Source organism: Balaenoptera musculus, chromosome 8 (genome assembly GCF_009873245.2).
Source record: "Balaenoptera musculus isolate JJ_BM4_2016_0621 chromosome 8, mBalMus1.pri.v3, whole genome shotgun sequence".
Lineage (NCBI taxonomy): Eukaryota > Metazoa > Chordata > Mammalia > Artiodactyla > Balaenopteridae > Balaenoptera > Balaenoptera musculus.
The window spans coordinates 70,821,778-70,843,706 of NC_045792.1; the positions used below are offsets into that span (position 1 = coordinate 70,821,778).

A 21,929-nucleotide genomic window follows, 5' to 3' on the forward strand; every position below is an offset into this window, starting at 1 on the left:
GTGAAATGGGGACGAGTCCCAGAGGGGCAGAGCCCCCAGCACAGAGCCTAGCACATGGGAGGCACTTACCAGGGGTTGGAGCTGGCTGCCTGGGGCACATTGAACCTGTTCCTGGGTTCAGATTCCCCAGGGGAGCTGGTATAAGGAGGCCCTGGCTGAGCCACAGAGACAGGGAGGCAGGCCGTGGAAGCCTCGTCTGGTAGCCCCATAACCTCGGGGGCACGAGCCGCTGTCACCAATGATATATTTAGTGGCACAAAGGTCAGAAATGCCAGGTGCTGGCTTCCCTTCTAGGCGGCAGGAATCGTGTCTCCTGAGGCCTGGGGGTCACCAAGAAGATATTTTTTCCCTGACTGGCAGTCTGGGGATCTGAGTAAACGCCTCGGAGTAAGAAATCACTGTGGTTTGTACTGACTTGACGAGTCTTTCCGCATTCATGGCTCTTCGCAGACCCTGTTGTGCTAGCCTAGGAGATCCCATCCATCCTGTCTTTCCAGACTGCCCACTCTTGGCCTCCAGGCACACCAACCATTCCCCCAGGATGCCCTAGTTCCCCTGCCTCTTGCCTTGGCTTATTCTGTTCGCTCCACCAAGAATGCCCTTTCTTCCACCTCTGCATAGCTAAGATGGATCCATCCTTCAAGGCCAGCTTGGAAAAGGCTTCCTGTCTGGAGCCTTTCCTGATTCCCCTCCTGCAACAGCCTGCTCTCCCAGAGAACTTTTCCGGCCCTTGACCCAGCTACCCTATTGGGGTGACATGTCTCTGCAACTCAGCTGCAGCTTCTTAGAGGACAAGGACCACCTTAAGAAATGATAGTGCCTGTTACATAATATGGAATCAATAAATCTTTGCTAAAACAATGTACCTCACAACAGCCCTGTGAGGTAGAAGGGTTAGATATTATCCCTATTTTATTGAGGAAGGGAAACATGGCCAGGTCTTCTTGGGGAAATTAAGAAGATAAACTAGAGCCGTGCTCGTGTTCCTTCCTGTGCTATTATGTTTAGGTTCCATGGTCAAGAATGAGGTAGTTGGATGGACAGATGGGTGACGGACAAGTGGATGAAAGAATGGATAAAAAGATGGGTGCGTGGATGGATACGGATGAATGGATGGGAGGAAGGATGTGTGGAGGGATACCCAGCTGCGTGGGTAGCTTGGCAGACGGGTGAACAAATGGATGGATGTGAGGGTAGATGGATAAATTTCTAGCCTCTTGGCTTCAAGGCAGGAGAGGAAGTCCTACCTCTCACTAAATGAAAACATCCTAGAGGATGGGGTTTGGAAGCTGAGGACTTCAGGGTGGAAGGCAGGATGGAGCCACCCAGCCCATGTGTGGGTTTGCTGGATGTGAGGATGGCTTGTGGAGTGAGGGAGCTGAGAGCTGGGGGCAGGGACTGACCTGAGGGACTGGCTCAATCTCAAAGGTGAGAGGCTCTGATGGAGCAGACCCAGGACAGGCTGGAAAGAAGTTACAGGCAGAGCCATGTGACAGGAAGGACCTTAGGGCCCAGAGTTTTCCAGACTCCCTGCGGCCACTGGAGGGCAGGCAGTGAGTGGGGGATTGGCCTCTGAACCCCAGGCCACACTGAGCATAGCTGGGATTTCAGTCTGTTCTGGGGTGGGGAGGCCACTGTTCCTCCTCAGGCCCCCAGCCTTGGCGAGCAAGCCCCCCCGATGGCTCTGGCAGGACGTGCTCAGCCCCTCGGCTGAGGAGGGGCCCTCCTGAGGCCCTGGATGGCCCTTGCTCAGGTATACTGAGGTCCACGATCACCCAACTGCTTTTTTGCATCAATTCCCAAACTCTAGACGTGAGCGCCAAGACTTTCGTTCTAATTGCCTAGCAAGGGCCAGTCAAGGGCCCACAGACATGGGGGGCCAAGAGTTGAGCTTGGCAGGGCCTAGTGGCTTAGATGCAGCTAGCTGGGAGCAGACTCTTACAGCCGGAGCTAAGGCTCTCCCTTTGCACAAGGCACAGTGCTGAGCGCTCCAGGCCCCCTCCCCAAGCCCCGCTCTAGTGTTCCCCAGCACCGGGCTGCACCCCACCCCCACGCCCATGCACGCATGCGCGCCCGCGCACACATATACACACACACACACACACACACACACACACTGGCCCCCGGCGATCTCCCTGGGAAACCAGGTCCTGATGAGAGTGCCTGGTGCGCTGCTAACTGCTCATTACAGTCACAGCTGCAGCTAAGTATAGCTCCAGTACACACAAGACTAAGACAACAATGGAGGGAGAGTCTATCCATAAAACAGCTCCGCATGCAGACACACAAACATCTGCACACGCATGCTCCCCACACTTATGCACGCTGATGGCCTCGGACACTCATGAACCCAAAATTGCACCAACACAAAGTTTCATTCATTCTCTCAGGCATTCATTCAATCAGTGTTTGTTGAGGGGCCAGGAGAGTGGTTAAGAGCGTGTGTTCTGGAGTCACACAAAGCTGGGTTTTGATTTCTAACTCCATCACCTCCCAGGTGTGTGAGCATGGGCAACTTCCTGAACCTCTGCGAGCCGCAGTTTCCTTCTTTGTGGCATTTGGATGGTAACCGCAGTAAGGACCCCAGAGGTGGTGCAGGAGTCAATGAGACGGGGTGTGTGAGAGTGCTTAGGATGAGTCCGGTTCAGGATGTAGCACACAGTAGGTGTCTTTACCCTCACTATTGAATTCCTACTGTGTGCCTAGCTCTGTGCTGGGAGCTTTATTTAAAGCTGTGATTTCCAGAGGTGGCTGTGAAAAGTGGAGCCTGGTGTATAATAGGCACGCAGTGAATGTTTGATGATTGAATGCATGAACGAATGAGTGAAAGCTGCGTCCAAGGCTGGCCGGATGGCGTTGGAGCTTCCTTCCCTCAGGAGGAATCCACCCTCACTGGTCTCTCATCCAGGCTATGTCTCTGGTAGGATCGAGATGTTGTTGAGGGTAACACAGGGACCCTAGAAGAGGAGCTGGAGGGTGTCTGAGCCACCCCTCGCTTTGCAGATGGGGAAATGGCAGCACAGTGGGAGCAGGCAGCAGGCATCATCCAGGCCAAACATTCGGCAGTCAGTGGCCGGGGCCCAGAGCTGCCACCCTGAGCCAGCCTAGCACAGCGGCCCAGCACAGTGACTGGTACCTGGTCCAGCCACAGCCCCTGAGTCCCTGAGCCTGCTCAGGCCACAGGCCCCATCCTGGCTTGGGCAGACACGGGAGTCACGCAGCCCCAGTCAGAACCCTGGCTGGGCTGTCGGGCAGGCTGGGGCCTCTGGGCTGGCACTAGACAGGGCTCCGTCCGCCCGCCGGAGAAGGGGCTGGAATTCCATCCAGCCTGGGTAGGAAATGGGCTTCAGGACTTGAAGGCACTGGCACTGTTCCCTGCCTTTGAATAGGCCGGCAGCTAAAGTGCCTGGGCCCTCTCCTCCCATCGCACCGCCTCAAAAAGAAAGTGACATTTCCTGGTGCTTTTTTAAGCCTGGGCTGGCTGGGCCAGGCCCGGGAGTGGGGTGGGGAGGGGGCGGGCAGCGCTGGGAGTCACACAGCCCGAGTCTCTCCTCACCTTGAGTGATCGCAAGGCGCTGGGAATAGACGTGGCCTCATCTCCTCGCCATGTGCCCCAGATTCCAGATTCTGCACTCCAGGGCCCGCATGCGGGTTTTGAATTCCACGTTCCCACGCCAGTTCTGTCCCCTAGGCAGGACTCGGGCTGTTGAATTCCACAACGAGAGCCTTCAGCTGGCAGCCTGCTGGGAGGGGAGGCTATGTCTGGCCCTCTCTGAAAAGGAACTTCGTGCCCTTGTGCCCACCCTCCTCATCCACGTTCACGGCCAGTGGGGATGCAGGTCTTTGTGCCCATTGACAAGAGGTGAACGTGATTGTGCCTGCTGCCTGTGTAGACATGAGTCTGCTGTCAATGGGTGTACCCACTGCCAGTGTAGACCTGGATCTGCGCTCAGTCACTGCCCATTGCCAGTGTAACACACCACCTCTGTGAGGAAGGAGCCGATGAGAACACAGCTGAAAGATTAGCGACTGCATCTGTGGCCAGGTTAGTCATAGATGCATGGATAGAGATTATCCTTTTCCCAGTGTGGCCACAGATCTGCTGTAAGTGTGGCTAGTGCTGGTGTAAACACAGGTCTGAAATCAACGATTGTGCGCGTCGCAGGGTAGAGGCAGATGCGCTATCAGTGAGTCAGTGCTTGTGTGCACTGCCCGTGCAGGCGAGGGAAAGTGGTCATCAGAGGAGGGGTCACTTCCTAAGGAGGCTGCGGGAGTAAACTTTGTGGTACCCATTGTGTAGGTGGATGGGTTGAGACAAGCAGACACACAGGATGGGCAGCTGTGCTCTTGCTTAGCTGTGCTCCTGGCTCCCGGGGAAGGGGCCCCTCTTCCCCTTCTAGTGGGCGGGTTATGGCTGAGCTAGATGGCGGGGCCGGTCCTGGTCCTCAGATCCAGCCACCTCATGGACCTTACATGCTAAGGGCGGAGAGAGACAAACAACAGAGATGAAAATAAGCAAGTTGGATGGTGTGACGTGCCAGCGTCGTACAACTGGATACTTAGAATGGGTGAATGTTACCGTATATATTGTATACAAAAGGTATATGTATATTGTATATAAGTTATACCTCAGTAGACAAACAACAGAGATGAAAATAAGCAAATTGGATAGTGTGACATGCCAGCGTCGTACAACTGGATACTTAGAATGGGTGAATGTTACTGTATATGTTGTATACAAAAGGTATATGTATATTGTATATAAGTTATACCTCAGTAAAGCTGGGGAAAAGTTAGTGTTCGAAGATGGTACGTGCCTAATGGGGCAAAGCAGAGGAAGGAAAATCCAATTAGTGAGGGACGCTGGCAGAGATTTTAGAATGGTCAGAGTGGGCCTCATGCGACGGCGAGGGAATGAGCCATGAGGATGCGGGGAAGGGGGATCTGGGCAGAGGGAACAGGCGGTGTGAGGGCCCTAAGGCAGGCGTGTGTCTGGCGTGTTTAAGGATCATGTTTGAGGAGGCGGTGTGGCTGGAACATGCGAAGGGTGGCAGTGATAGGAGAGGAGCTCGGAGGGGAATGGAGGACCTGATCACGTGGGGACCGGCAGGGCGTTGCGAGGACCTTGGCTTTTCCTACGAGAGAAATGGGGACCCAGTGCAGGGTTTTGAGGAGAGAAATGGCACGATCAGATTTACATTTTGAAAGGATCACCTGGCTGCTATGTTGAAAACAGTCCTAGAGCACCGGGAATATTGGAAGCCGAGAGACCAGTTAAGATGCTCTTAGCGTAATCTAGGGGGAGCTGATGATGCCTGGGACCGGGTGGTAAGAGTGGTGCTGGGAAGTGGTCAGATTCCGGATTTATTTCAATCTGAGCCAAGAGGGTTTCCTTATAATTAACTGTGAGGTGTGACAGAAAGAGCAGTGTCAAGGATGACTCCAGAGTTTTTGGCAAGAATGTCCTGGGAGGATAGGGTTGCCATCTCATGTGATGGAGAAAGCTGCCAGGGGTGGAGGTGGTACAGGCGCTCAGTTGACGTGCTGAGTTGGAGAGGCGGCTAGTAGACCTCCACCGCAGAGACGCAAGGGAGCTGGATGCTGAAGTCCCGAGTTCAGGAGAAGTGCTGGGCTGTAGATAAATATCTGGGAGTGTGCAGTCAATGGTGTTTGAATAGGCGATGGTATTTAAGCCTTCAAACTGGGTAAATCGGTAAGGGAATGAGTATAGATGGAGAAGAGGCCCAAGGACTGCACTCTGGGGCACCCCAAGAGTTAGAGGCTGGGGACAAGATGGCACAGGACATCAAGAAGGAACAGCCAGTCAGGTGGGAGGAAAATCAAGAGACTGCAGGGCCCTAGAAAGTGTAACAAAAAGGAGGGAGTGATCAGCTGTCTCAGATGCTGCTGATGGTCAAGGAACGTGAGGACCGGGAATTTTTCCCATTCTTTCTGCTAGAATGCTCTTCCTTGCACTCTGCATTTCCCTAGTGATTTTTACCCATCCTTCCAACCTCCGTACACTTGTCACTTCCTCGTGGGAGCCACTCCAACCCCAAGACTTGTTAAAGGCCCATAGAACGCCGTGTGCATTCCCCTCAAAGCCCTCGTCCCCTCATACAGGTACGTATTTGCTTGTCTGGTTATCTGATAAATGTCAGTCTCCCCTGCTAGGAGCTGTGACTGTTTTTGCTCATTCTGTACCCAGTGCCCAGCACAGGCCTGGGATAAGGCATAAATCTTTGTTGGAGGGAGCACAGGTGGGCAGTTAGCTGTGGTCCCACCTGGGTTGTGTCCACTGCCCTCCCTGATCTCTTCCTCTTGGGGTCATCTTTTTATTCCTCTCCCCCCAACACACACACACACACACACACACACACACACACACACACATATATATATATACACACACACATGCACACCCTATGGGGAGTCAGGACCCTTGACTCGATGCTAAAACATAAGTGGGTACTGGGGGGAAATTTCCCAGTGGATTCCTAGTGGACACTTCATGGAGCTTGGAGCCTCAGTTTTCTCATCTGCCAAATGGGGGCAATCAAGGCTGTCTGGCTGATGGCCCAGCTGGTGTGTGTGTGTGTGTGTGTGTGTGTGTGTGTGTGTGTGTGTATGGATATGAAAGAGATTTATAAGTGGAAGCCCTGGAGTGTGCTGGTTTTAGAGTCAGAGAGACCTGGTTTCAAATTCTGCTTATCACTTCCGATCTGTGTGGGGTTTGGTTTTTTTTGCACACGTCTTAACCACTCTGAACCTCAGTTTTCTCATCTGCAAAGTGGAGTTAATGACACTTCCCTTGGGGAGGTTTTTAAAGATAAATGAGATCATGTTTGCAACAGTCGTCATTATTACTTTATAGCAGAGGTCAGTGAGGCTCAACAGAGACAAATATTCCCACTACTGAGGTGGTTGTGAGCATTGAAAAGGGCAAAGTGTGCCATCCATGTGGCCACGCACAGTGAGTGCTTAACAAAACCAGGCTCTGAAACAGCCAGGGGAGCTGGCCCAAGAAAAAGAGTGTGGACAGAAGCTGGCGGAAGCCTGGTGCACAGGAGGGATGGCTCAGGGTGGGTCCTGAGGCCCATCTGCAGGTGTGGGCAGGGCCGTCAGAGGGAGAAAGGGGAGCAGGTGTGTCCTGGTGACCCCAGAGGGCAGAACTGGGATCACTGGGAGAAAGAGGCAGGGAGGTTGACTTAAACATGAAAGAAATGCATGTCTGGAGTGCTGTCCAAAGACAGAATGTGGCCTCGGGAGCTCCCCATCGCTGGCGGTCACCAGCAGAGATGTTGCTCAGGGTTACTCCAGAGGGGATTATTGAACTGCCCCTGTAGGGAGTGCCTTCCTGCTCACTTCCTCATCTGGGAGTCTCAGTCGCGTATTTCTTATTCCAATCTGTGTCACAAAGATGTTTGAGGCCCATGAGATACACATACAACAGAATCCTTAGAAATAAAGAAGAAAATAAAAGAAAAAATAAGACTCGTATAATGAAGAGAAGAAATAGTGATACCCCAAACCCAGGTAAAAGATTGGTCTGGAACTGAGCATCACATTTAACTGAGCTCCCTAGCAGTCAGAGCAAAAGAGGAAATATGAAGGGTTCCATAAGTCATTGTTTACTAATAGAAAAGTAGACAAGCACGTCAGGAAACAGTTGACACAGTTCGAAGTCCTAAACTAGAAGAGGAATTTCCTGTGTGGAATACTGGTATTTCTCCAAGTTTCAGATGCTAACAGGAGAGGGTGTTCACTATCTGTTTCCCAGAAGGGACTCTCAGGTCACAGGAGTGGGTGGGAAGTTGGTTCCTGATGGCCCCTCTTGGGACCCTGACACCCAGCCTTCCTGGCCTGTGGGACCGCAGGGGCGCACTGGGACGGCACAGCCCCACTCTGTTAAGGCACCCAGCCTTGTGGCTGGCTAAAGTCGAAATGAAGCTGGAGCAGCCGTGCCCATCTCACGGGGCACAGCCAAGCCGACCTGCACTGTGGACATCCTGCCTGGCTGCCTAAGGGGCCTGGGGGAGGCCTGAAATGCAGGGCTTTGAAGTAGGACCGATCCTGCCACTGAGAACCTCTGAGACCTTGGGCAAGAATCTTCTCTTCTCTAAACCTCAGACTCGTTGTCTGAAAAGCAGTGGTAACAGCAGAACTTACCGCCCTGGGCTGGTGTGAAGTTTAAATGAGACGAGGCACAGAGAGCCCAGGAAGCAGGGCTGCTCGAGAGCAGGAAGCTGCTGTTACCAGCCTCCCTCTTGTCACTGGAGTTAGGCCGGGAAGCCCGGAGCTCATCGCGTGACCTTGGGTGTCCTTTCCTGTCAAGCCTCGTTTCCTCCCAGCCCAAAGGCCGGGGCTCACGTGGAAGACCCCGTGGAAGTGGGCATGTTACGTCACCGTCGCCCTGAGCAGCGTGGCCCTCACCAGCTGGAGGCTGCAGCGCGGGGTCTGGGACACAACCCCACCTTGGGCCGCGGCCCCGGGAAACAGGCTCTGCGGGCTGTGCTATTGGCTCTCACGAGGCTGTCATTTGCTCCTGGTTTGCTGTTTGCAGGCAAGTGGTCACAACAGGAGCAGAAAAAATTAGGGGAAAAAAGCCTAAAGTTAGACACATTTCTCCCTTTAGCTGTTGCTGCTACTCCTTGCAGTCACTCCCCCACCCCCAGCGATTTGGGTGGAAGAAAACCCAAAATGCTGTGTTTGGATTTTTGTGGAGGGAAGCCTTGGCCCAGCTCCTGGAATACCAGTAAGCAAAAGAACTGGCAGTCTTGGGGTTTCTTCCTGCCCTAGAATTCCACCCTGGATCTGGGGAAGCCCTAGACACCTGGCCTTTTCCCCCAGGCCCTTCAATAGTGCCTTACTTCCTGGAATGTGTTATTATTCTTATTATTGTCCTCATTTTAAGAATGATGGGATTGAGTCTGCAAAAAGTGACTTGCCTGCAGTCACACCTCCAGTGGCAGAGCTGGGATTTGAACTCAGGTCTCTGAAGTCAAGCCCAGGACGCTTCTCCTTCTGCCTTGCCGCCTGCTTCCCAGCCCCTAAATGTGGTCTCAGGCTGATGAGGTCCGTCATGTGTCAGAGCTGCCAGGCAGTTGGGTCTTATCTGGCCTCATGGATCCCATGTGCCAGGATGGGGCTGGCGGCATCAGAACGACAGAGGACACAAATTAAAGGTAGATGTCTGGTCCCACCCACAACTCTGGGTGCGGCCAAGGGCTCTGCATCTGCATCTCCACTCCGCGGTGCTCCCCCAGCACACCGGCCTCCGCCCGCTCCCGCCTCCTTCGTGCCCCACCAAACTCCCCCAGGGAGGGCCTCTTACCCCCTGCTTTCCCTTCCACCCTTCCAGGGTGTTGGGTTAGGCCCCCGCCACCTTCTCCTTCTTGTTAAATCCAGAGACTTCTCCTCTGACCCTATCCCACTGGGTCCCTCAGGGGCCATCCCTCAGGAAACACCCCTCCCCTTGTCCTCAGGGACCAGGACTGGCCCTCGGGGGGGCAGACTGGTCACCGTGCTGCTCGGCCAGGCCTGCACAGAAGCGTGGGCTCGGCCTCACTCGTGCCACATGGCTGAGCGTGGGCATGGGGTGACTCTGTGAAGGACAGTCGTGTTCTTTTGTGATGCGGGGGCACGTCCGCCTCAGTCTCCCGGGTGCCTCCAGCTCAGCGGTTCTGTGACTATAAGATTCTTGGCTTTTTTTACATCTGAGGTCCTCTGATGCGGAAGGTGCTGCTGTGATGGGAGAGGGCCGGGCGGGAGGGCCCGCTGAGGCGAGAGGCGGCCAGTTTGTAGGGACGGAAGCAACGCGTTCAAGCACCTCCTTCTTACTTTCTGTGTGTTGTTTCATCCCATTATCACAACCAGCCGGGAGGCAGGGAATGTTATCCACCCCTTCCCTGTCCAGGAATGAAGGCTCAGAAAGGGGTGATGTCCAAGGTCACCAGCCGAGCCGGGCCCCAAACTCAGGCTGGTCTGACCTCAAGGTCCGGCCATTTCTGTTCCAGCTGCTGCCTCCTTTGACAGACGGACTTGTGCTGCTTTTGACCCAGGGTCTAGAAGGCAGGCGGGACCTGGAGAGCAGAGAGGCCTGGGAGCGCGTGTTAAATGAGCAAAGGCTCAGAGGCCACGATGATGAAAGCCCAGAACTGACGTTTCAGGAGAACCTGACTCTCACCCCTGTGAGCTCCATGACCTTGGGCGGGAGGCTCTGCCTCCATTTCCCCATTCCGGCCACAAGGGGCGGCTTTTGGATCAAAACCTCTGAGGGCCCCTCTGTCTTGCTGCTCTGGGTTTCTAATGACTGTGTTTTCCTAAGTCCAAAGTACCATGGATTCAACTATGCCATGAGCTAAATAACAGCATGTTGGGGATATGAGAAGATATACTATTTTAAGGATGTGTATATTTTATGACATTTTCATTTCCAAAATGTGCATCTTGGAATGAAAGCAACACAGAACCTCTGCCACCTCAAAAGTTGCCAGCCTAGCTGTTGAGGCAGCCCTTTTTGGATATGACCTGGGTCTGGAATCCAGAGAATGAATTCAGTGAAGTGGGTTGTTGTCCCACTGGAAAAGTCTGGGCTCCCTGAGGCCTGGGCATGGCCTTTCCTGCCCTTGGTTCCCCCACTACCCAGGCTACAGCACCCGGGACTGAGGGGGGCAGTGCAGTGGGATGAGGGGATTCCCATCTGGGCACAGCCCTGCCTCCCTGTCGCCTTCCCTGGGCTGGTGCAGTGGCCTTTAGCCCACCTCCACCCTGTCTACCCTTTTTCTCTCAGTCAGAGACAGTCCCAGGGAAGGGGCACCACCCCCCTTGGCTAGTGTGTGAGGGACCATCTCTAGCATGGACAAGGGTCATGGTCTCAACTCAGAGAACACATGTCCAGAGTGCCCAGCCAGACCCTGATTCTCCTAGGAGATGCCCATACACACACGCGCACACACACACACACACACACACCCCATGCTATACATGTCCCTATACACACACACACACATCACACCCAGGCATGTCCCTATACACACACACCATCATGCCCCATACATGTCCTTATACACACACATCACACCCATGCATGTTCTTATACACACACATCACACCCATGCATGTCCTTATGCACACATATCACACCCCATACACGTCCTTATGCCCACACATCACACCCAGGCATGTCCTTATACACACACATCACACCCATGCATGTCCTTATGTACACACACATCACACCCCACGCATGTCCTTATGCACACACATCACACCCCACGCATGTCCTTATGCACACACATCACACCCCACGCATGTCCTTATGCACACACATCACACCCCACGCATGTCCTTATGTACACACACATCACACCCCATGCATGTCCTTATGCACACACATCACACCCCACGCATGTCCTTATACACACACATCACACCCCACGTGTGTCCTTATACACACACATCACACCCCACGCGTGTCCTTATGCACACACATCACACCCCACGTGTGTCCTTATGCACACACATCACACCCCACACGTCCTTATGCACACACATCACAGCCCACGCATGTCCTTATGTACACACACACCACACCCCACGCGTGTCCTTATGCACACACATCACACCCCATGCATGTCCTTATGCACACACACATCACACCCCACGCATGTCCTTATACACACACACCATCATGCCCCATACATGTCCTTATACACACATCACACCCATGCATGTTCTTATACACACACATCACACCCATGCATGTTCTTATATACACACATCAACCCATGCATGTCCTTATGCACACACACATCACACCCCATGCATGTCCTTATGCACACACATCACACCCCACGCATGTCCTTATGCACACACGCATCACACCCCATGCATGTCCTTATGCACACACACATCACACCCCATGCATGTCCTTATGCACACACATCACACCCAGGCATGTTCTTATACACACACATCAACCCATGCATGTCCTTATACACACACATCACACCCCATGTGTGTCCTTATGCACACACATCACACCCCACACATGTCCTTATACACACACATCACACCCCATACATGTCCTTTTGCACACACAAACACACTTCTACCACCTATATGAACCACATACATCACACACAGTGACCAGTTACATGAGCCTCTGGCACATGCCTAGAGTCAGGTGACATAAACAGGTGACACACCTTCACCATGTACACAGCTACTCCACATTTACACACCACCTCTCCCCTCCCCCACACTCCCCTCCCAGCACACAGACCTTCTACACGGCATGTTCTCTGCACACACTTTCACACACTCCCGCTCACACCCTCCACATAGCACCATGGGAAGCACCTCCCACCTGCTGCTCCCTGAGCTGGGTGCCAAAAGGGGAGGATTAGTGCAAAGGAATGGGGTGGAGACCCGGATGCTGGACAGAATGCTCAGGTCCCAGCCAGGCCTCTGGGGGTTCATGCGGAGGCATTTATTAGCAGACCAAAATGGGACTGGACCCCAAAGACCCCTCCTGCCCCCCCATAAGCTATGATGTGCTCAGCCAGCACAGCATACTCTGGGCATGCCCAGCCCAAGGAAGTCCAGACGAGTCTAATTCAGTTTCCAAACTCAACTCGACTGACAATTTATTTAGGTCAATTGGCCATCCCTCCTGCTCTGCAGCACTGACTCTGCATGGATTAACTCAAACGCTGTACACCCCCGCTGGGCAGACTTAATTAGGTGGAAAAACTGACCTGAAGCCTCTAGGGGCTTGGGGCCTGGACACGAGCCAGGGCTCCCCTGATTAGCCCCATTGCCTACAGCCTCAGCCGGTCTCAGAATCCTCAGAAGGGACCAAGTCCAGCCCTCATTGTACCAGTGATGAAACTGAGGCCCAGAGAGGGGAGGTGGCCTGCCAAGGTCACGCAGTGAGTGAGCCACCAGACCAGAATGTTGGTCCCTGCACCACATTACAGCCATCGCCTTGCTCCTGGAACGCCAAACTGCAAGAACACAGATCTCCACGGTGAACCCCTGAACAGTTCCAAAAGACAAGCACAATTTTCTAAAGATGACTGTGGCATAAATAATTTATAATGGAAGTCATAGCACATATTGGTCATTTTAATAGATAGTAAATTGCCTTTCTGATTTATAGTTTCAGGGGTGGGGTTATGATAAAAATAACTTGGTGATTTATAAAATATCTTCTTAAGTCAACAGATCGTTAGTAGGTTTGTCTGACTTTACAGCCAACAGTCTCACCACCCCGGTTACCATAGAAATGGGATGCTTCGCTCTGTTGCCATGGCTACCTCTTTCTAGAACACAATTGGTGGGCCTCTCACAGTTTGTGATTCTGAAAAAAAAAAAAAAGAGAAAGAAAGAAAGAAAGAAAGAAAGAAAAGCCAGAACTACCAGTTTGGGTTTATGCTGCATTATCAGGCTATCTTGCCTGTGTTGTCTTGAAATTTCACAGGGTGGCCTCTGAGGTGTGGCCAGGCTGGGTGACAGTTGGCCCTGGGCTGCCGGGCAAAGCTCCCTTTGTGCCCCCCATTAGACTAGAAGCCCAGGAGGGCTGGCCTCCCAGCTGGCCTGGGTCCTGGGTGTGGGGAGCTGCTGCTGTGGTGGGCTGAGGGAAGGGCACGGGGTCCGGCAGGCGGCAGCAAATCAGGAAGCCGGTGGGTGACAGGCAGGTGTAGAGACGGGAGATCCAGGAGCTGGCACTGTCTGGGCAGGGAGACAGGTGAGGGCATCAGGGAAGGCTGAGGAGGCTGAGGCGAGACGGGCTGGGGCTGCCATCCTGCAGGAGAGACAGACACCGAGTCAGTCCCACCCAGCGGGGGCGAGGTGGGCAGGGGAGAGGCCAGCTGTGCGGCAATGCCTGGGGTCTGGGGTGTTTGTAGGAGGTGCGCGGTGTGGTGACCGTCCGTGTGCTCCGAGTGCACACGCACAGGCTGCGAGGGGGAGGTATGGGGCTGCGCGCCTCGCGGTACAGCGCCTGGGTGCTCATGCTTGGGGGGCAGTGATATGTTTCAGTACGATCCATGCGTGTGTCTTCTGTGTATGTGCGGTCATGCACCACAGGGTAGGTACTTAGGTAACAGGTGAGGCGCGTGCTCCGGGTAGCTGTGCATGTCTGTGGGTGACTGTCCTCCGGGTGACTGGGGATTGGAAGGCAGACAGCTCACATGGGGTGCAGCCCCCGGCCCTTGACTGCAGCCCCTACAGTCCTGAGAGTGACAGCCCAGGGTGACTGCAGAAACAGCTTCCAAGGCTTGCTACGTGGGCCTGCCAGGCTACCTGGGCCTGCCTCCCTCCCTGTCAGGATCGGCTGATCCCAGGAACTCCCCATCCCCGTGCACCCACCCCCTCCCTCTGGCTGAGCTCCCTGAACAAGTTGTGGTCATCTCTCAGCCTGCCCTCTCTGGGTCTTGCCAAGAGGTGGGCCAGGTAAGCATGCAGGCTGAGCCACCCAGGGCTGCTGTCGGCATTGCCTCCCTGAGCAGAACGGGGCAGCCTCCCCGCCCCTGGGGCTGCTGTTGCCCCAGGTGCTAGCAAGCCCTGGGCAATGAGCCAAGACCATTTCAGGTGTCCTGGGCTCCAGCCTGTGGGTCCAAGTACCCTGGCTCTCTCCCTCACTGGGGACAGACATAACCTGCCCTCAGGGAGTCCAAGCTGTGGGTGCCAACCTCCAAGATGGAGCCATCCACGTATAATTAGGGCTGGCTCCCCATTGCGCGGAGCTGTGTTGTTAGCCCCCGAGAGCTTTGGTACCGCTGGTGGTGGACAGAGCTTAGATTACGGAGCCAGAACCACTTGCGTTCAAGCCTCAGCTTCATCACTAGCCTTAAACCTTGGTTTCGTCCCTGAACCTCTCTGTACTTGGGTTTCCTTTTTGGCACAGTGGGGTACGACCACCTGTCTCACCAGGTCTGTGGGAGGATTAAAGGCGCACAGTAGGTCCTCAGCCCTGACAGCTTCTCCTCTCTCCTTCCTGGCTCAGCTTCCCTGAGGATAGACAGGAGGGCGCTGGGGGCTCACCTGGCTGCGGGCTCTTGCTGTGGCTTTGATGCGCTGGGGCTGACCTGCTAGTCGCTAGGCTTGGGAGATTGTGGCAGTCTGAGCAAGCCAGGGGCACCTTCCTCCGCAGCCCTCCTAAGGGCCCACTTGGACCCGGATGTTGCTGGGGCCCTGCCTGTGACAAAGGACCAGGCGCATGGGCCGCAGAGTCCAGGAAGGCACCCAGGAGGGTGCCAGGAGGGCCTGGCTGCCACCTCCCCGGCTCCCCTGGGGAAGAAGTCCTGGTGTCCGGCTCTAGGCCTGGCTGCTGCTGCCCACCCCCCGGCCCCACTCCTTGGTCACTGGGGCGCAGAGAGGAAAGAATCTAGACGGGATGGCCATCGCTGGCTGAGAACCAAGGATTTTGTCTACCCTAATTTTAGAAGACCTGACCTCTTTCTGGGCCTCAGTTTTCCCATCAGAACCTGTCCTGTGAGAGGAGCAAATGGGACGAGAGCTCTGAGGGCCTTTGGGGGCACCTGGGAGGGAGGGAGAAGGCTCCGGGGACATCAGTGCCCTCTCTGAGCTGTTCCCATGAGATTCCGCAAGCACTAACGAGCACGAGTCGGAGACAGGCTCACTGCCTCCCTGGAGGGGGATTTAGACATTCCTTGTTGGGGGGGGGGGCGTCCCTGCATTTGCTGCCTCCTAAGGGCCCCAGCTGCCAAGAGGAAGTCTCACCGGGAAAGGTGTCCTGGGAGAAGGGCTACTTAGTGGGGCACCGATGGACGGATGGGTTTTTCCACACGGAGATCGGCAGGAACACCCTGGAGGCAGGAACAGCAGTGCCAAGACATGGAGATGGGGGGGTCAGATATAGCAGACAGCTGCATGTGGCAAGAATGTTGGGTGCGGCAGGGAGGGGACCCTGGGAAGTCGATGAGGCCAGGGCACAGGGAGCCTCATGTGCCAGGCTTAGGAGTCAGGGCTTTTCTCTGTGGGCAGCATGGCCAGGTGGCGGGCAGAGAGCTGGGATTCCAACGGTTGCCCCCTCTGGTAGCTGGGGGGAGGCGGTACTGTACTGGGCGTGGCCGAGATCGAAGCCTACAGCATGCTGGCCTTGATGGCAGTGGCCCCATTGAGAGAGAGTCCCACGTGAGTCGAGGGGACAGAGGAGGATAGCTGTGGGATGGTTTGGGAAGCGGATGCCATGGCTGATGGGGCGGGGGGAGGGGCAGTGCCTCCTGCCTTCCACCACTGGCCAGGATCAGGAGCCCAGGGGCGCAGTGGACCCTGCTTCTTGGCATCCCTTAGACACTCTCAGTGTGTGTCTTCCTACCCTCTCTCAAAAAGGCCAGGGGACCAATGTGACCCACCCCTTGGGAACCTGGGCTGTGAATTCCAAGCTCTAAGATGGGGTCCTCCAGAGGGAATGTAGGGCCAAATACCCAGCATTTGGGGATGTGTTTTTAGCTCCAAGAGCTTTGACAATGGGTGATGGAAAGAGCGCTGGAGCTGGATAAACCTGGATCAGAGTTGGTGACCTCTTCCAGTTGCTTCCACTTTGCTTTCCTGGTCTACCTCTGTGGTGTCCCAGGTCAGCACTATCTGGATCATTAAGGAGCTGTTTCTGGAGTCAGAAGACCTGGCTTAAGTCCCTGCCTCACCTTGTCCAAACCCCACCTGCATCGCAGGGCTGAGGGGGCTCACCTTTTCAGTCCACTGCATTGTACTTGTCTCTGTGTGTGTCCTTTACCTTCAGCTGTGCAGGGGCCTCCCTGGGGGTTGGGCTGAGGTCTTATTCCACTCTGTGCTGGGCATAACCTGGTGCCTGGTGAGGAATGGAAGGAAGAAAGGATGGATGGATGGATGGATGGGCAGGTGGATGGATGGGTAGGAGGAAAGAAGGAAGGAAGGAGGGAAGGAAGGAAGGAAGAAAAAAAGGAAAAAAGAAGAGAAGGAGGAAGGGATGAATGAATGAATGCATGATGGATGGAAGAGAGGGAGAGGAGGGAGGGAGGAACAAAGAAAGGAAGGAATAGAGGGAGGGAGGAAAGAAGGATGAATGGATGTGTGGATAAAAAGGAGGGAGAGAGGATAGAAGGAAGGAAAGATGAGTGGATGGAAGGGAGGGAGAAAGGAAGGAAGGAAGAGAAGAAGGATGGATGGATGGATGGATGGAAGGATGCATAGGGGTCACACTTGACAGTAGTCTAGGACAAAGTTTTTGAAAACTGCGCGATGCTCTACACCAGCAGGAGTATTAGCATGCCATGATGAGCAGCTTGGGCAGATCACTTCCTGTTTCTGGACCCCAGACTTCCCATCTGTAGCATGTAGTGTCTTGGACCAGATAACCTCTAAAAGCTGCTCTTACTCTGACATTCTAAAATGCTGACTTTGTCTCTTCCCCTTTTCTCTCCCCTTCCCCCAACCCGAAATGTGTCTTGGAAGGTCTACATAGTTCTTAGTTTCTGGATCTCTGCCAGGTTGGGTGCCAGGTCCCATGGCCATGGTCAGCCCAGACAGGGCCACCACCAGGTGGGGAGGTGCATCAGTACAAACTAAAGAAATTGCTAGAAGCAGCATGGCTGCCTCTTGTGGCAGATACAGGGTGGGGCCTTGGCACTCCTTGAAGTTTTCTATGAAGGCAGCTCTGGAGAATGAACTTGCCACCCATTCTAGACTATAGCCCAGAGCTGCCTCCAGGGAGAGGGCCTTGCACTGGCCATGGTCTGTCTTGACAGGCTGGGCGAAGGGGGGCCCAGAGGAGAGGGGAGCAGAGGGAACATGACCAGCTGGGCCCCTGGAGGAGAACCCCTGGCCAGGGTTCCCCTGCCCAGGGAAGTGTTAGTGTTCCAGGGACCTCGACTGGAGGCTGTAAGAAGAGCCCTTGCCTGGAATTCAGTCTGAGTAGGAGGGTTTGAAACTCAGATAGCTGCTTGACTCTCTTTCCTCGGGTACCCATGTCTGCTGGGGGCCAGAGAAGCCCAGGGGGTCATCAGCTGGGGCCACCAAACCAAACCAAAGAGTCTGCTGAACCTTTCTCAAGGGGCTCAGGGCCAGAGCAGGTGGTTCCGGACAGGCTGGGTTATCCTGGCCATTTCCTTCTCACCGGGGAGGGGGTCTGAAAGGAGCAAGCACCCACATATGTTTGGAAAGGCTAGCGCCCCAGCAGCTTCTTCTTCCCTCCCACCCACATCCCTACTCTGGGGCTGGCAGGCAGCAGCAGGAGAGAAGCAGACCCTATGGTTTATGGTGCCTTTGAGGACCCCTGGTCCAATTCTCCTCCTGATACCTGAACCTGCAACACACCATCTCTGACAAATGACCACTTAGCCTCTATTTCAATATCTCCAAGATGGGGAACTCACTTCCAAGATGGTGGTGTGAGTTCCTGGGATGATAGAGAGAAGTGGGTAAAAGAGGTGTCCAAGGCCCTGGGGCAGATATATCTTTTGCAATTCCACATAGGATAGAACATGAAGAGATGGCATGAATGAGGTACAGATCCATGAAAAAGACATTGAATAGACTAGCGTAGGGACGAAAGAAAGATGGGAGATGTGGCCTCTGAGGGGCCTGCCTCCACCATAGCTCCCCCTTCTCCTTTCTTTGCCAACCTCTGCCTCCGCCACCTAGGTCACTTTTATTAGTCGGGGTGGGGGGGAGCTAAATGCTTTAATAAATCACCTCCAGATCACAGTGTCTTAAGACAGTAGAAGTTTATTTCCCACCCATGTATTTAGTGGATGTCTTTCTTTTCAGGGACCCAGGCTACTTCCTTCTGGTGGCCCTGCTGGCTTCCTAGGGCTTCAGCATTTGACTGGCAGTTGGGGGAAGAAAGAAGGCATGGAAGGTTGAGCAGGAAGGTTTTGTGAGCCAGGCCCGGCCTTAGTGCACACCCTTTTGTGCACTGTCCGCTGGCCTGAGCGCAGTCACGTGACCCCATCCAGCCCCGAGGGAGGCTGGGAGATATGGTCTAGTCGTGCATCCAGGAGGAAAGGAAAGGCATTTGTGAAAACAGAGCAATCTCTGCCACAACGTCTTAACCCCCGAGCCTCCTAACCCCGTGCTCCGTGCTCTGAAGAGGGAAAGGTGGCCTGTCAGCCTGGCCTATGTCAGGAGGGGCATCCTGCAGGCATCTTCCGCAGCCCAGCCCCTGACTGGACCCAGCCCAGAGGCACCCCGGGTCTCTTTGCTCTGGGGGGAGGGCCTCCCCTCTGACACTGTGTGTTTCTCCTCCACAGTATGTGGCCTTTGCCTCCCTCTTCTTCATCCTGGTCTCCATCACTACCTTCTGCCTGGAGACCCACGAGCGCTTCAACCCCATCGTGAACAAGACAGAGATCGAGAATGTTCGGAATGGCACGCAAGTGCGCTACTACCGGGAAGCGGAGACGGAGGCCTTCCTCACCTACATCGAGGGCGTCTGCGTGGTCTGGTTCACCTTCGAGTTCCTCATGCGTGTGGTCTTCTGCCCCAACAAGGTGGAGTTCATCAAGAACTCGCTCAACATCATTGACTTTGTGGCCATCCTGCCCTTCTACCTGGAGGTGGGCCTGAGCGGCCTGTCCTCTAAGGCGGCCAAGGACGTGCTGGGCTTCCTGCGTGTCGTCCGCTTCGTGCGTATCCTGCGCATCTTCAAGCTCACCCGCCACTTCGTGGGCCTGCGCGTCCTGGGCCACACTCTCCGTGCCAGCACCAATGAGTTCTTACTGCTCATCATCTTCCTGGCTCTGGGCGTCCTGATTTTCGCCACCATGATCTACTATGCCGAGAGGATAGGGGCGCAGCCCAATGACCCCAGTGCCAGTGAGCACACCCACTTTAAGAACATCCCCATTGGCTTCTGGTGGGCCGTGGTCACCATGACGACGCTGGGCTACGGAGACATGTACCCGCAGACGTGGTCCGGCATGTTGGTGGGAGCGCTGTGTGCGCTGGCGGGTGTGCTGACCATCGCCATGCCCGTGCCCGTCATTGTGAACAATTTCGGGATGTATTACTCCTTAGCCATGGCTAAGCAGAAACTACCAAAGAAAAAAAAGAAGCATATTCCGCGGCCACCGCAGCTGGGATCTCCCAATTATTGTAAATCTGTTGTAAACTCTCCACACCACAGTACTCAGAGTGACACATGCCCGCTGGCCCAGGAAGAAATTTTAGAAATTAACAGAGCAGGTAGGAAACCTCTTAGAGGCATGTCGATCTGACCTTTCACCTCCGCCCCCTGTAGCGATGATTCCAGATTCAGTCAGACTGCTTCCTTAGTTCCATGGGTGACCCTGGACCCTGCGCTCAATCTCGAGGTGTGGAGTCTGGGGGCCCAGGGAGATGCTGGGCAGCCGAATTCACGAGGCAAGAGCCTGCTAGAACCTCACTGGTGGCCCCTGGTAAGGAGGTTAACATGCTGGTCTCGTGGGGTTCTGAAGAGATGACATGGCCCGCGAGGTTGCTGAGGACTCTCTTGGCAGGAGCCCCGGGGGCACTGCTGCTTGGTGGGCAGGAGTGGAGCGTGAGTCGCTGACTCAGGCCACTGACCCAGTGTCGGGGCAGGGTGGGGGCGGGTGTGATTCGGAAATGCCAGACAGCTGCTGATTTGGTCTTTACACGGCTCCCTTCAGGCCGTGCGCGTGGCACAGATGGTGCATGGGATCTAGCAGGAGGGTCCCTGCAAAGGCAGCAGCAAGGATTCTCACCCCCAACAGAGCCTGTCTCCATAGCTGAGTAGCATTCCTGCTCTGATGCCGGCTGCCTAGCTCCAGGCGCGTCCTGGGAGACGCCTCTTGCCCTCCGTACGTAACAAGCTTACTTACCCCACAGCATGCGGAACCAACTCATCTTCCACCACCACCACTCTAGAGTTTAGCGTTTATCTTTAGGAACCTGTTGGAGTGACTCTAGCTTTCACGTTGTCTGTTTGGGTTGATGGTCAAGTGGGAGTTTCCGGTGGCCTTCTGATGGGAGCGGCTGGTGAGCGAAGGACTAGAGGGGGCCACCACCCGGCAGCTTAGATGAAAGCGCTACAGACCAGCAAACAACCTCCCACTCAGAGTTCTCCCTGTTTCCGGCGGTAGGGACTGCAGCAGCAATACACGACATCCCAACCAGTGTATGACCACTTTCCCGTGAATTCAGTGGGGGTCAGGGAGGGGGGGAGGGGGGCCATGAAACAATACTAGTCACCGTGGGATATATTCTAATATTCCATGGCTAGTGGTTCGTTATGGGACTATCTCAGTTTTATGAGAACCTGCACATAGCACATAAAGTTGATCATGGGGCTCTGGTCCGAAGATATAAAGCCCATAGTCTACCTCTACCCATGGAATACCATCGACTTATTCTGTGGACACAGGAATTTGAAGGCAATGAACGACCCATAGAAGAATGACAACGCTGAGCTAAGAAGGAGTGCCGGGGCGAGGAAGGCTGAGTCAGTGATAGGTGGCGTTTAGTCTACAGAAGACACCCCTGTGCCCAGGGCAGGCAGGGGGGCTGTAGGCTAGCTCAGCCCTAGAGGAGCAAGTGCCCCCTGGCCCAGTGGGTGATTGACTCTTTCTTCCCCGATGGCCCCCACCCCCATCCTACTCCGGATCCGGCTTCATCCTACAGCTACGCTGCCCGGAGCAGTACCCGCAAGGCCCACTTCTCTGTCCGTGGGAACTTCCCAGCCCCTTCGCCTAGCCCCATACCCCTCCCCACTCCCTGGGATTGCTGTAGGCACCTGAGAGGAACGTGGCTAGTGTTCTGGGCTGGGCCAGGGACTGGGCAGGGGTCTCAGAGGCTGGAACAGGGGGACCTGGTGGGGGGGGTGCTGGACTCCCCAGCCAAGGTGTGGCTCCTGCTTAGCAAGCCAGGCACGGGCCGTGGAAAGCTCCTGCCCCACCCTCCTGCTTTGGATTAGCTAGCCCTTC

The 21,929-nt window shown here is 54.8% G+C and overlaps 1 protein-coding gene across 1 annotated transcript in view; it reads left to right on the plus strand.

Annotated features, from left to right (window-relative positions):
* The window catches only part of KCNC1 (potassium voltage-gated channel subfamily C member 1), a 45,242-nt gene that overhangs the window by 14,549 nt on the left and 8,764 nt on the right, over positions 1-21,929 (plus strand). The window contains exon 2 of the mRNA XM_036861537.1: positions 19,260-20,193. Coding sequence (XP_036717432.1) covers positions 19,260-20,193 — 934 coding nt within the window. The remainder of the gene's footprint in view (positions 1-19,259; positions 20,194-21,929) is intronic.